At 38.0% G+C, this 14,791-nt stretch overlaps 1 protein-coding gene across 4 annotated transcripts in view; it reads left to right on the top strand.

Moving 5' to 3' along the window:
- Positions 1 to 14,791, top strand: part of Cadps (calcium-dependent secretion activator 1) — a 1,208,856-nt gene that overhangs the window by 370,668 nt on the left and 823,397 nt on the right. For all 4 annotated transcript variants that reach the window (XM_090389907.1, XM_090389906.1, XM_090389908.1 and 1 more), the window contains one exon: positions 6,816 to 7,003. In XM_090389907.1, coding sequence (XP_090246033.1) covers positions 6,816 to 7,003 — 188 coding nt within the window. The remainder of the gene's footprint in view (positions 1 to 6,815; positions 7,004 to 14,791) is intronic.

Here is a 14,791-nt window from a genome sequence, read left to right as displayed (position 1 = left end):
TTGCTGGACAGTGCAGTGTCGAGTCAGTTTGGTGTGACATAAGCATTGGGAAATCAAAATTGAGAGTAGCAGTGTGCTTTGGCCTAATTACTGTGATGAGTATAATAAGAAACCGTACAGGGAAATAGAGTTGGCCAGTAAATCAGAGAGTCTTATAATGGGAGATTTTAATTTCCCAGATATTGACTGGAATTTGGGTGCTGGTCACTCGCACACTAGCAAGGCTTTTGTGGATTTATTGGATGATTGTTTTCTTCATCAGCATGTTTGGGAAGCAACTAGAGGGAGTAATACTCTTGATTTGATTATTAGTAGTGATTCTTCATGCATTAAGAATCTGCAGATAAATGAACCATTAGGTGGAAGTGATCACAGTGTGCTGAAGTGGGATTTACTCAAAGAGGTAACTACCATTAGGGGTAAAGGGAAGGGTTATTGCTTTCGTAAAGGCGATTACGATGGACTGAGATAGTATTTAAATTCTATACAGTGGCACCAACTGATGATGTTACCAAAGCAAATTCAAAATGGGAAGCATTCAAAGAACTTATCTAGGAAGCTACTAGACTTTACATATATCAACTAAGAAATATTATTCAAGGTTTAGGCCTAAATGGATGTCAAATGAACTAATGAGACATATGGCAGAGAAGAAAAATGCATGGGACACATACAAATTATCACGTGACACAGAAGCCTATGATAGATACAAGTTGAACTGTAACCAAGTTACGAAGGAGTTTAGGGAGGCGAAGGCAGATTACGAGAAATCTTTGGCATGGGGTACAAAGAAAAACAGCAAAGGGTTCTATATTTATGTAAACTCAACAAGGATGGGATGAATCAGATTGGTTCACTTGATATTGATGGGTCAACTGTTGATGATCCTGTTCAGGTAGCTACAACTAAATGAATATTTTTCATCGACATTCACACATGACTAGTTATTCAGCGAGGGGAATGCCAGAGGTGTATTCAACTCTGGCAGTAAGCTAGAGAATCTTGTAATAACTCAGAGTAAAGTGGAGGAGAAATTGTTGAAGATAAATACAGTGAAACTTCCCTTTAACGGACAGCCATGGGGAACGAAAATGTGTCCGTTAGAGAGAAATGTCTGCTAACAAGAAGTCTTAAGGAGAAAAAAAAAAAGAAAGAAACAAAAATCGTTAAACGTTTAATGTAAAATTAAATTAAATTATAAACAGATTTTGCACAATATTTTTGTAAATAATATACATACAATTGTGCTATGCATATTATGACTTTATCTTAAGAAAAATACATACAGTAATCACTTATTTTCTTCTGCACCTTCTTCCGGCTGATAATTTTGTTTTCAACATTTGTTTGGAGTAAAGAAACCATCGAAAGTCCTTCAGTATCTTCTTCAGCGGCGAAAAACATTTTTAAACGATTGATTTGTATGAGCGGTTCTTCTATTTTCATCGGTGGTTCGTCGTTAATATGTTCTTCGACAGAATGACCTCCTTCCATTTCTTCATCCTCATGAGGAACTTCTTGAAAAATATGGATTATAATGTCGTTGATATCTATAGCACCATCTTCTGTAGTGAGGTTCGAGTCTATATCTTTGTAGCCAGGGTCACTTATAGCTGAAGTGTCGTACATTATCAATAGATGTTGAAGTTCTTGTTCTTCTTGGTGCTCCACATTGCTGTTCACAACTTCACTTTTTGCGTTTGAGAAGCCAGACTTTAAAAAACAGTTCACAACAGTTTGTTTTCTAATTGCGTTTATTGAAGAGGAAATCCATTGAATCGCATCTAGGATGCTGAGTTTCTTTGCAAGGTCACTCGCACATGTTACATCGTTCATGTTTGCTATGAGATGTCTTAAAACACGTTTTCTGTAGTGAAGTTTAAATTTTTTTATTATCCCTTGATCCAAGGGCTGACACTCTGCAGATGTGTTTAGTGGCAGAAAAACGATTTGAATGTTGGACAATTCAATGTGCGGGTGAGATGCAGCATTATCCATGAAAAGAATAATTTTTCTGTTTAGACGAATCATGTTTTGGTTAAAGTGACTTATCCATTCGTTCATGATATCTTGTGTCATCCACACTTTTTTATTAGACTTCCAGTCAACATTCAACTTTATGCCCTTGAAACAACGAGTATTTTGTGGTTTTCTTATAACAAGAGGTTGTTCAAAGTCTCCCAGCATATTTGTACACAATAGTACAGTCAAGCGTTCCTTAGAAATTTTTCTGCCCTGGCACTTTTCGTTTTTTAGACTCATTGTTTTTTCAGGAAGAGCTTTAAAAAACAACCCTGTTTCGTCACAGTTGTAAATATCCTTTGCTTCAAAATTACGACATAAATCTTCCAATTTGACGGTCCACTCTGTTACAACCCCAGTATCAACAGATCCACCTTCACCACTTACGGTTTTCAAAGAAATTTTATGCCGAGTTTTGAACTTGTCTAGCCATCCCACAGAAGCTTTGAACTCATTTACTCACATAGATTTCGCAACCTCCAAAGCCTTTTCCCTAATAATAGGCCATTAATGGGAATTTTTTTAGCACGTGCGCGACAAAACCACTCATACGTAACATTGTCAATTTGAAGTCCAACAGTTTACGGGAATGATTTTTGAACCTGATCATTTCCGTGTTGCCGAAATTATTTGAGCAGTTCATTTTTGTCCTTTAGGATGTCGCTTACCTGCGTCTTCCCAATTTTGAATTTTGCAGCGAGATTGCAAACACTTTTTTTGCCGATCATACGCATTAATGAGTTCGACTTTATCTTTTAAAGTTAAATGTATGCGAGAAGTCATTGTGCACTTCACACGACACTGAACAAAACTGAAAAGACAAAAGGCTGACCATATTCCTCCGCCCCGCACACACCGAATTCATCAGAAGTTTTACACGTGCCTTAAAATTCTTGAAAAAGGGTTTAGAACCGCGACGTAAATCTTGATAAAATTCAGAGAATCGGAAATAGAAAATAAACACACGATTGAGGCAATACGTGGAAAAAAAGTTCCTAGAAAAAGGGCTCTCCCTCAGTCCATTATGGGGAGATCAAATTAAGTGCTAATTTAAAAGAAACAGTGCAGATTGCCTGTCCGCGTCCATTAGACAGAAGCTGCAAACACGTTAAAACGAATGGAGGTGAGTTGGGGAATTTGAAAATGTCCGTTGTAGAGAGATGTCCATTAACGAGAGGTGTCCGTTAGGAGAAGTTTCACTGTACAAGAAAGGCACCTGGGGTGGATGGGATCCATCCAGTTATATTAAAGGAGGCAGCAAATGAAGTAAGCAAACCCTTAGCCATAATTATGAGAGCTTCCTTGGACTCAGTGGAGGTACCCACAGACTGGAGATGTGCAAATGTGACCCCAATTCACAAAGGAGGTTCAAAGGCTGACACAAGTAATTATAGACCTTTGAGTTTAATTTCTGTTCCAGGAAAATTAATTGAGGCACTGGTTAAAGAAGCACTGCAGGATAATCTTGACAAGACTTCAGTTATAGTTTAGACACAGCATGGTTTTGTTAAGGGGAAGTCTTGCCTGACCAATTTGATTGGATACTATGATGCAGTCACAAAAGAACTGGATGCAGGGAATGATGCAGGATGCTTTAATATTATATACTTGGATCTTAGAAAGGCTTTTGATGCTGTTGCACATGGAAGACTGCTGCACAAATTAGAGTAGTGTGGCATTGGAAGCAAATTGCTGCTATGGATAAAGGGGTGGTTGAGGGGGAGAGGACAGAGAGTGGTAATCAATGAACACTGCTCATCGTGGACTAATGTTATCAGTGGAGTTCCTCAGGCTTCAGTGTTGGGTCCATTATTGTTTTCTGTACAGTCTGTCCTCGTATAGCACGATAGTTGTGTTCCTAGAAACCCTCGTGCAATGCAAAACCCTCGTGCTTCACCAGGACGCTTCCTTTTCACACCTTTTAAGCATTTTACTCATTTTTAGGGAATAAAGCACAATTTCCAAACGAGGAGGCACCCTTAATACACATAAACAAAGCTGCGCACGTATAGCAACTGAATAAACAACACGGTAAAGGCCGAGATACGCTATTAACACCTCACATTTTACTAAAGCACATTTCTGGGGGTTACTACCATAAAACAATAAAAACAATTTCCAGTTGCGTTTCTGCTAGTGGAATCTGTTATAAACTGGTAGTAAATTCCATCTAATTGCATTTGCGATTATACCGATAGCTGGAATTGTGTTAGTTTTTACGTTATTATGGTGAAATGTGTTTCCCCTTTACTGATATAAAACATAAATACATTTTCAGAATCTTCTTCATTCCTATCGTGTTGCGTTCGGTTGGGGTGATTTCGCATTTGACTGCCATTTCTTGTAAATACAAAGATGAATCGTGCATAAGCGAATTCGGTTCGTGCTATATAAGATAACATTCCCCTATTTATAAATCGTGTATGATCGAATTCGTGTAATGTAAACACTTGTTATACGAGGACTGACTGTATTTATAAATGATATTGATGATGGTATATCAAGCTTAATGTCCAAGTTTGCAGACGATACTAAGATTGGCAGGGTTATCAAGGACACTACTGACCCTATGCTTCTGTAATAGGATTTGGAAAGGTTGAGCAGATGGGCTGAGAGTTGGCAAATGAAGTTTAACATTGACAAATGTAAAGTGCTACATATGGGAAACAGCAACTCCAGAGCAATGTATCAACTCTGTGGTACTAGACTGACAGTGGTAGAGAATGAAAGGGACCTGGGTGTGGTTGTGGAGGCAGATATGAAGTTCTCTGAGCAGTGCAGACGGGCTGCAAGGGTAGCTCATGGTGTATTGTCAATGATATATAGGAATTTTTCTAGCAGGGATAAGGAGGTGATTATTCCCTTGTATAAGGTAATGGTCAGGCCACAACTAGAGCACTGTTTACAGGTCTGTAGGCCTCATTTCAAGAAGGATGTAAAGCTGCTGGAACGAGTACAGAGAAGGGCAACAAGATTAGTGAATGGAACAAAGGGGTGCTCTTACGAAGAAAGGCTTAAGTTTTGCAGGGATAAGGAGGTGATTATTCCCTTGTATAAGGTAATGGTCAGGCCACAACTAGAGCACTGTTTACAGGTCTGTAGGCCTCATTTCAAGAAGGATGTAAAGCTGCTGGAACGAGTACAGAGAAGGGCAACAAGATTAGTGAATGGAACAAAGGGGTGCTCTTACGAAGAAAGGCTTAAGTTTTGCAAATTACTGTGTCTGGAGACTAGGCACCAGCGAGGTGATCTGATAGAGTTGTATAAAGCCTTGAATGGTTTGTGCATGCTCAATGCTGATGGAATTCTACCTCTTGCTCAGAATAATCACCTGAGAGGGCATAAATTCAAATTGAGGAAAGACAGATGTAGGATAGACGTGTGGAAATTTGCCTTTAGCCAGCGGGTGGTTGTTTGGTGGAACAGACTTCCATCCCTTGTCGTGGAAGTTGATAGCTTAAATAAGTTTAAGGCTCAGCTGGACAGGTATTTCGACCGGACAGAGGGGTGAAGTGGAAGTGGGGTTTTTTTTTTTTTTTTTTTGGCTGATACTGCATAAGCTTGCTTTCTTGCATCAAATGCCTGTACTAATGTTCCAGCAAATGTGAGACTCAACGTTTGGTTTCAACATGACAGGCTTCCTGCCCATTATGGAAGGTGTGTTCGTGACCATTTGAACAGGCGTTTTGGGTGTCGATGGATTGGCCATGGTGGACCTGTTGCCTAGCCCGCACTCTCGCCTGATTTATTGATCCTTGATTTCTTTCTGTGGGGGCCCTCAAATCTATCGTGTATGAATCGCCTGTGGAGATGGAAATGGATCTCATCTGCGCTGCTGCTACTGTCAAAGAAACTCCAGGTGTGTTCGACCGTGTCCGCCAATCCATGCTGCGTCGGTGTCATGCATGCATCTCTTCTTATGGTGGAACCTTCGAGCATCTGTTGTAACATCATGAAATGTATTCGTCTGGTAATCCATTGTTAATATTATTCAAATAAATGTTTTCCACTAATTACTGTCTTGTGTCATTTCTGCTTCTTGTGCCTCTGCTACTACTTTCCAGTGACTTTTCCGGTTATGGCTTCCTATGCGATTCACATTCCTTTAGATGTTACCTACCTCCCCTAAATATTTGTTCCAATATTTTTGAGACACCCTGTATAAGCTTACTTTCTTGCATTATTTGACACTGCTAATGCTGAAGTAGTATTTTCTACTTTCTTTAGCAAATTGAGAAAAGTTAACATAAAGTGGAATGTCATAAACTGAGGGCTGCCTATATTTATTTTAATAAAATGTTCATGACCCTAATCAGAAATCCTCTGGCAGCTTTTGTATTTACTGAAATGCTATGCTTTGGTTGTTTTGTATACTTGTGAATCTTGATGAGATGATTCCCTTGTGGGACATATGATTTTTTAAAATTTTATTTTGCCGTATATTTCAGTTCCATCTATTATTTTCTTTTGTCAAGAAATCCATTAATGCAAAAGCACATGCACAGGCTCATCTCAGTATATTTTTTTTTACTTTCATTGTGAATCCAAATGTCTTTTGTTTTTATCTCACTACCGAACAGTGTTTTTATTATTTATCCTTTATTTAACTGCATCAGAGCTATCATTTGTATATATTAAAAAACAAAACAAAATTGTGATGAGTATGATGACCTTAAATGACATGGCTTTATCATTCAGAATGGTGGCCGAAATTATAATTACAGTAATGTTTGTTATTGGTAAACAGTTTTTCTTTAATATTATTCTGTCTTTGCATGTTTTGTCTCCTCTAGGGTTGGTTTAGTCCCGGACAGGTATTTGTGCTAGATGAATATACCTCTCGATATGGAGTGAGAAGTTGTTTTCGGCACCTTTGTTATCTAAATGATCTGCTGGATCGAGCAGAAAAATCAGTTATGATTGACCCCACCCTCATCCATTATAGCTTTGCATTTTGTGCATCTCATGTGCATGGAAACAGGTAAGACACAACTAATAGGTTTTGTTTCTGATGTGCATTTTTCAGTTGTGCATTGTTTTGTTTTAGTGTATATATATCATCCAGTTCTTTCTATTTGCAGCATTTTTATATTTTTGATTTATGATGTTTCATAATTTGTTATGATTGCTCGTAAATTTATAATTATTTTAGATTATAGTTTAAATTTGTGTTTTCTTTCTTATAATTTTGAGAAATTAGTTATTGAATTCAAATTTATTATTATTTTTTTCAAAATATTGATTCAAAAAAGTTAAGTTAAAATTTATTATTTAAAGACTCTCTTTCTTTTTTTTTTTTTTTTTTTTTTTTTCTGAATTGATTTTCAGTATTTATTGCTTTTTATGGTATTAAGTGATCTAAGATATTGCTTCTTTGCAAACTTCTTTAATTCATTGTATGCACTGATATTGCTAATTGCATTTCTTACTTGTACACACAAAATCACACGATAAGGTGCAGGAGATATCATCAAATGTTCATAATGATTTCCATGTGTCATTATAAGGAAAAGTTAAGTGAGGTGCATTAAGCAATTAGTTCCCTCAGTTTGGAGGGTAGTGCAGGGATGTAGAAATACTTTGAGTCAATTTCCTCTTGTTCCTTATATTTCTTGCAGTCTTCACACCACAATTTGTCATGGTGTAATGAGTTCAGTTAGCATCAATCTTTATGAGCATTGTTTTTTAGAAATTGTTTCTTTCTTTCTTTTTTTTTTTTTTTATGAAAATCTGAAGCATGAAAGGTATTAAAACCTATAGTACTTAGTACTCTGCACGGGTTGAGAAGTTTAAAGAAGATACATGTTTTTCAAGTAAAACTTGAACATGGACAGTAAAATATTCTGACTGGTTGTGGCACATGTTCAGTATGTTTTAGAAGAGAGTGTGGGAATTATAGAAACAAATTTAGAAGAACAGTGCTCATGGAAATATCTGTAGAAAAGGGATGCATTGGAAACAGAATGTCTATGAGACAGAGTGTAGAGACTTTGTTAGAGATGAGTCAGTTAATATAACAGCCCCTTTTTGAATGGAATCTAGAAGTTAGTAGAGATTTTGGGGGCACCGCTGCAGAGGTGGGACGAGAGAAAGAGAAAACCAAGTTTTTTAGATGCACAGAGGAAGCAATATTTCTAATGTGCTTATTCCAACAGAAATTAAAAGTCAGGGTAATCCCAAATAGAGATATATGATCTTGCCTGGAGTGTCATTGAAGATAAGCATAGGAATAGAAGAATCCTTTCTGTGAGATATAAGACAGGACTGAGTTTTAGAAGGATTGACATTAACTAAGTTAACTTTGCTCCATTGGAAAATTACATTGGAGATCAGCATTTAAGGAATTGGTAGTGGACCTTCAAGAAGTTGAAGCTGTTTGTGCAAGGCACAGTTTCTCAAACTGCAATGTGGAATTCAGTGTGTTATCATTATAAAAAATATGAATAAGATTTCTGGTTATTGGAAGATGAGTGGGAGAAAGAACTGAATCTTGCAGAATACCTGCATAAGTGTAGAAATTAGAGCCATCAACCATCACCTGCAGTGAGCTGTCTGTGACAAAACTGGATTCACAAAAACAGTTGCCAAACCATAAAATGGAACCTTATTTAGAAGACATTTATGTCAGACACAATCAAAAGCCTTTGAAATGTCAAGAGAAATTGCTGGAGTTTCATCAAACATTTCTATTAAATTTTTTTTTTTTTTTTTGAGATAGTTATAAGCCATAATATCACCACTGCACTTTTCATAAATTTTTCATAAATTTTCACATACACTAAGTTCCCGGGTTATGTAACTTCGAACTTACATAAATTTTTTTTTCACGTTTTTTTTTATTTATTATTATTTTTTTTTATGATTTAAAACAGTAAAAAAAAAAAAAAAAAAAAAAAGCAATCAATAACAATGAACACAACATGCACAAGTGAGTAAAAAATTTACAAAGCTTAAAAATTAGGAATGATGAGAAGATTCCGAAAATTTATTTATTTTTTTTTTTATAGGACTTAAGATTTCAGTGAGGGGGGACACACATTTCACCATAACCTAAAAACTCTCCAGTTAACAGTATTATTGCAAATGCAATAAGATATAGTTTACTACCCATTTATAATGAATTGCATTAGCAGAAAAGCCCAATAAACCGTAAAGTGGAAATTGTTTTTATTGTTTCATAGTGGTCATCTCCAGAAATGTGAGTTTGCATAAGGTGATAATAGTATGTTTCCGCCTTAACGCTGTGAAGTTCTGTACAGAAAATTTCATTTTGACTTTTATCATCGTGCCCACAAATAAATGACAGCAATGATAGTAAATCTACCATGAAAAGGAAAGTGATTGATTTTGATCAGAAGATTAAAATAATAAGGATGTATGAAAATGGTCAAACATTACCAAGTATCGCACGGATTTTAGATTTGTCAGTGTCAATAGTGAACGCAGTAATAAGGGACAAAGACAGAATACAAGAAGTGTTGATGGGATTAGCATTAGTAGAAGCACATTTTTTTTTTAATGAAAACCCCAAACACGAGAGGTATTAGAACCTATAGTACTTAGTACCATGCTTGGGTTGGAGTTTGAGAAGACGAAAGAAGATATTTGCTGACATTTGTAGATATTTGCTTGAACTTCTGTAGACTAATTTTCACTTATGAAGGAAGGTTCTTCCAGAAAACAGCAGTTGAATGAATAAACGAAGAAGATAAAAAGTTGGTTCTGTGAGTTTGAAGTTGGACAGTAAATGGATGTTGGCTGGTGGCAGCATGCGTTCAGACTGTTTTGAAGGAAAGAGCAGGAATTATAGAAGCCAGTTCAGAAGAACAGTACCCATGGAAATATCGGTAGAAAAGGAATGCAGCGGAAACAGTATGACTATGAGACAGCAAGTGGAGAGACTCTGTTAGAGATGAGTCATTAATTAACCTAACTGCCCGCTTCCGAATGGAATCTAGAAGCCTGAGAGAGGTTTTGGGGGAACCACTCCAGATGTGGCAACAATATTCCATGGTGGGGCGAATTTACGATTTGCACAGAGTAAAAAGCTGTTTGGAAGAGAAGTAACGCTGAGAGTGAAAGAGAAAACAGATTTTTTTAGATACTGAGGAAGCAATATTTCTAATATGCTTGTGCCAAGACAGATTAGAAGTCAGGGTAATTCCCAAAAGAGAGATATCATCTTGCCTAGAAATCGGAGTATCACCAAAGACAAGCATAGGAGCAGCAGAATCCTTTTTGCGAGATATAAGAGACGACTGAGTTTTAGAAGGATTGGAATCAACTAATTTGTCTTTGCCCTACTGGAGAATTACCTGGAGATCAGCTTTTAAGGAATTCGTAGCGGATATTCGAGAAGTGGAAGCTGATTGAGCAGGGCAAGTTTCCTCAAAATGGAAAGTGGAATATAATGTGCTATCTTCGGCAAGCCTATGGATATGATTTACACTCAATGGAAGAAGGTCATTAATATACAAGAAGAAAAGAGAGGGGGACAGAACTGAACTTTGGGGGACACCAGCATTAGTGGAGAAGTTAGAAGACAGAGAGCCATCTACGATCACCCTCAGTGACCAATCAGAGAGAAAAGTGGATAACCAATTACAAAAAACAGTTGGCAAACCAAAAGTTGGATGCTTACTTAGAAGACTTTTATGCCAAACATGATCAGAAGCCTTTGAGATGTCAAGAGCAACTGCTTGTGTTTCACCAAACGTTTACATTGAATTAGTCCATAAATGGGTAACGTAAGCCAGAATATCACCAGTGGATCGACAGTGACGTAATTCATACTATCGATAGTTGATCAGACGGAAGGTTTCTAGGTAGTTTAAGAGTTATCGGTTAATTGATTTCTCCATTACTTTAGAAAGAGTAGAAGTAATTGCAATTTGTTGGGAGGGATTTGTCACCCTTTTTAGGAACTGGCTGGATATGAGCAAATTTCCAAGCAGAAGGAAAAACACCTTTGGAATAAGAATGTAAGAAAAGGTGGCAAAGAACAGGAGTAAATTCAGGAGCACAGGTTTTGAGAACAAGTGGAGAAATGCCAACAGGACCTGGAGCTTTCTTGGCATCAAGATTCATCAAAATCCTTCTGACATCCTTTGGACAGAAGACCAAAGGAGGCATTGAATGGAGCATGTTGAGAATGGTGGGAGGTGTTTTACCAATATCTTTGATACAAGAGTTGGAAGAAAAATGGGATGCTAGCATATCAGCTTTATCCTTGGCTGAAGTGACAACAGAAGCATCTGGTTTTGACAGTGGTGGGAGCAGAGATGGGCAAAAGTTGCGGCCAATAGCTTTGGCAAGAGACCAGAATGCTCAGCTACCATTAAGGCAAGAAGCAAGTTTTCTACTCTTAGCCTGTTCAAAATCTAGTTTGGACTGATTAATAACTGCTTTACAAATGTTGCGAGTTTTTTGGTTTAGGCAGAAAATCAAACTTAAGAATTTGAAACAAGCCAATTATGATATGCAATGTTCTTTTCTTAAACAGCCTTAGCACGTTTATTCAAAAACCAAGATTTAGATAAAGGATGGGATTTTAAAGTGGAGTGTTAAATAAAGGGTTACATTCCTACAAGAATAATTTCACTGACACGATCTGAGCAAACGTTGACATCAGAAGTTTTGAAACAGTATTATGAAGAAAAAGAAGAAAAGAAATCTTGCAGGTTATTCCATTTTGCATTCTTGTAATACCAAACAACAAGAGGGTGGGAGTAGCCATGAGATAAAGGCTCCATTAGAGAAGAGACAATTACCAAGTTGTGATCTGATGTTGCTAAAGGACTACTCACTTCAACCGTGTACTTAGAAGGGTTGTTTGTGAGAAAAAGACCAAGCGTGTTGGCTGTATGATTAGGATTGTCCGATATTCTTGTAGGTAAATGAACAATCTGTGCAAGGTCATTAGTAATTGCAAAAGCCTCAGCATCTCGACCAGCTGGGTCGGTGTGACTAGAAAACGGAAGCCAGCTGCAGTTGTGAACATTAGTCACCAAGGAAAATTACCTCACTGTTAGGAAAGTTGGACTGCAGAAAGTCAAGTTGCAAAGAGAGCAAGTCGTAGAGCTCCAAGTGATTAGTGGAGTCGGGAGAATGGTAGAGACAACAAATGGATTTGACAAAATGAGGTAGAGAGATTTGAAGCCAGAGAAGATCGAAAAGAGTGGATTCCATATTCCCAAGTCTCTAACAGGGAATATCAGAGCGGACTATGCACAAGTACCACTTTTGAGGCGAAATGAATCGTACAGTGAATAATTTGGGCAACTGAGATGAGTAGTGACTACTGAATACGGTGCTGTTTCTTGTATTCTGTCTATCTTGTGAACTCCTCTGACGTTTGGTCGTCCTGGAGTATAAACAGAAAATTTATTTATTTATTTATTTATTAGTAGTTGAATCAGCCGATAACGGAGATTCTGTCAGAAAAAGTACATGGGGTTTGGCAGACTGCAAGTGGAAACGGACGTCGTTGAGATTAGAATTGAGACCACGTATATTTGTGAAATGAACTAGGAAATGTTTGGGAGGTTTAGATCTTTTCACAGATAAGCTTACTCTATTAGTTTGACAATTCATGGTGTATTCAATAGTAAGGAAAAGTGGGGGGGACATGCTGTATGAAGTATTGAAATTTTTGGATATGGTGTACAGATGGTAAGAATATATTCAGATCCTTGAAATAACGTGGCCTCGACAATCGTCCCCCCCCCCCATACACACTACTCCGACTCTCTCCAGTCACTGCCTGGCAAAGTAGAGGTAGCAAGATTATACACTAGCTAATCCGGAAGCCTCCTAAACAGTTACCAATAGGTTCGGTTTGGTGTACTAACTAGCGGCCAACCTGCGAACACCATTTTAGAGCTGTACCCTCAAAATGTAAGGAAGAATGGATCTTGCCATGATGTTCATCATGACCCCAAAAGTCATCAGTCATACCGCATGATGGAAGAGATGGGGAAGGGCTGACCGGAACTTAGCTCTGGAGACTAAACACGCATTCCACCACTTCAAGCCTCCAATAAGCAAAGTGGTAGTATTGCACCAGTAGATGGAATCATCTACCACCTAGTATTGCCTAGTAACACAGAGGGGTGGCAATCCTCCATGTGGTGTGGGCACCACATCTCGACCCCTACTTACGTTGGTTCATACCTGTGTGGTCACACACAGTATGCTTATGCATGGGGGTTATACCCAAGATTACTAACAGTCCCACCATCATGAAGGTGCAACCAGAGGATTTGGCTGTCACAGACCATCCGGACTTTGCAGAAATTGGGTCCACTTAATTTGAATGTCACCTGAATATGAGTTCCAACAGCATTTTAGACACCCAGGTAGCAAGTGCAGCTTGTCTACCGTATCTGAGGGAATGTCTGTGACAACCTTAAAGACCATGATGCAAGAAAGGAAGCTTATACAGCATCAGCAAAAAAAAAAAAAAAAAAACCTTTCCCATTTCGTTGATCCATTCATTCCAGATGTTTGTCTTGTTCTCGCTTGAATTTATTTAAGCTATCACCTTCTGTAACGATAGATGGAAGTTTGTTCCAGCAATCATCTACCCGCTGGCTGAAGGCAAACTTCCGCACATCTGTTCTACAACTGTCTTTCCTCAAATTGAATCTAAGCCCCCTCAGGTTCGTAATCTGAGCAAAAGGAAGAATCTCATCAACATTGAGCCTGCTCAATCGATTCAAATCTTATACAACTCAATTAGATCGCTTCACAGCTGCCTAGTGTCCAGAGGCTGCAACTTGCTGAACTTAAGCCGCTCTTGGTAAGAGCCCCACTTTGTTCCTTAAACCAATGTTGTTGCCCTTCTCTGTACTCATTCTAGCAACTCTACATCCTTCTTAAAATGAGGCTTCTAGGCCTGTACACAGTACTCAATGTGTGGCCTGACCATTGCCTTATACAATGCGATAATCACCACCTTATCCCTGGTTGCGAAATTGCTGTATATCATTGACAATACCCCATGACCTACTCTGGTAGCCTGTCTGTACTGCTCAGAAAACTTCATATCTGACTGCAATTACCCCCAGGTCTCTTTCATTGACCACTACCTGGAGTGTAACACCACATAGTTGGTACATTTCTCTGGGGTTACTTCTACCTATATGCAATACTTTGCATTTGTCAATGATAAACTTCAGTTGCCACTTCTCAGCCCATCTACCCAACTTTTCCAGATCCTGTTGCAGCAGCATACTGTGATTAATGTTATTAACAATGCTTCCAACCTTTGGGTCATCTGCAAACTAAGACATTAAGTCTGATCTGTCTTCACCAATATCATTGCTAAATATAGAAAACAACAGTGGCCCAAAACTGAAATCTGGGGGAACTCTGCTAATAACATTAGTTCACAAAGAGCAGCGTCCATTGATTACCACTCTTTCTTCTCCTACTCAACCATCCTTTTATCCATTTTAGCAGTTCGCCCTTAATGCCATACTGCTCCAATTTGTTTTGTAATGTTCCATGTGCAACAGTATGAAAAGCTTTCCTGAAATTGAAGTATATGATGTAAAAATTATTTTTTTAATCCAGTACCTTGGTGACCAGATCATAGTATCCAATCAAATTGGACAGATAAGACTTCCCATTAACAAACCCATGCTGTGTCTGAATTATTACTGCTATCTTGTCTAGATGATCCTGCAATGCTTCTTTAACCAGTGCCTCCCTTAATTTCCCTTGAACAGAAGTCAAACTAATAGGTCTGTGATTACTCATGTCACTC

The sequence above is a fragment of the Mastigoproctus giganteus genome, chromosome 2, assembly GCF_048544385.1.
Source record: "Mastigoproctus giganteus isolate SK-2022 chromosome 2, ASM4854438v1, whole genome shotgun sequence".
In the NCBI taxonomy this organism is placed as follows: domain Eukaryota; kingdom Metazoa; phylum Arthropoda; class Arachnida; order Uropygi; family Thelyphonidae; genus Mastigoproctus; species Mastigoproctus giganteus.
This window is presented reverse-complemented; position numbering and strand designations above follow the sequence as displayed.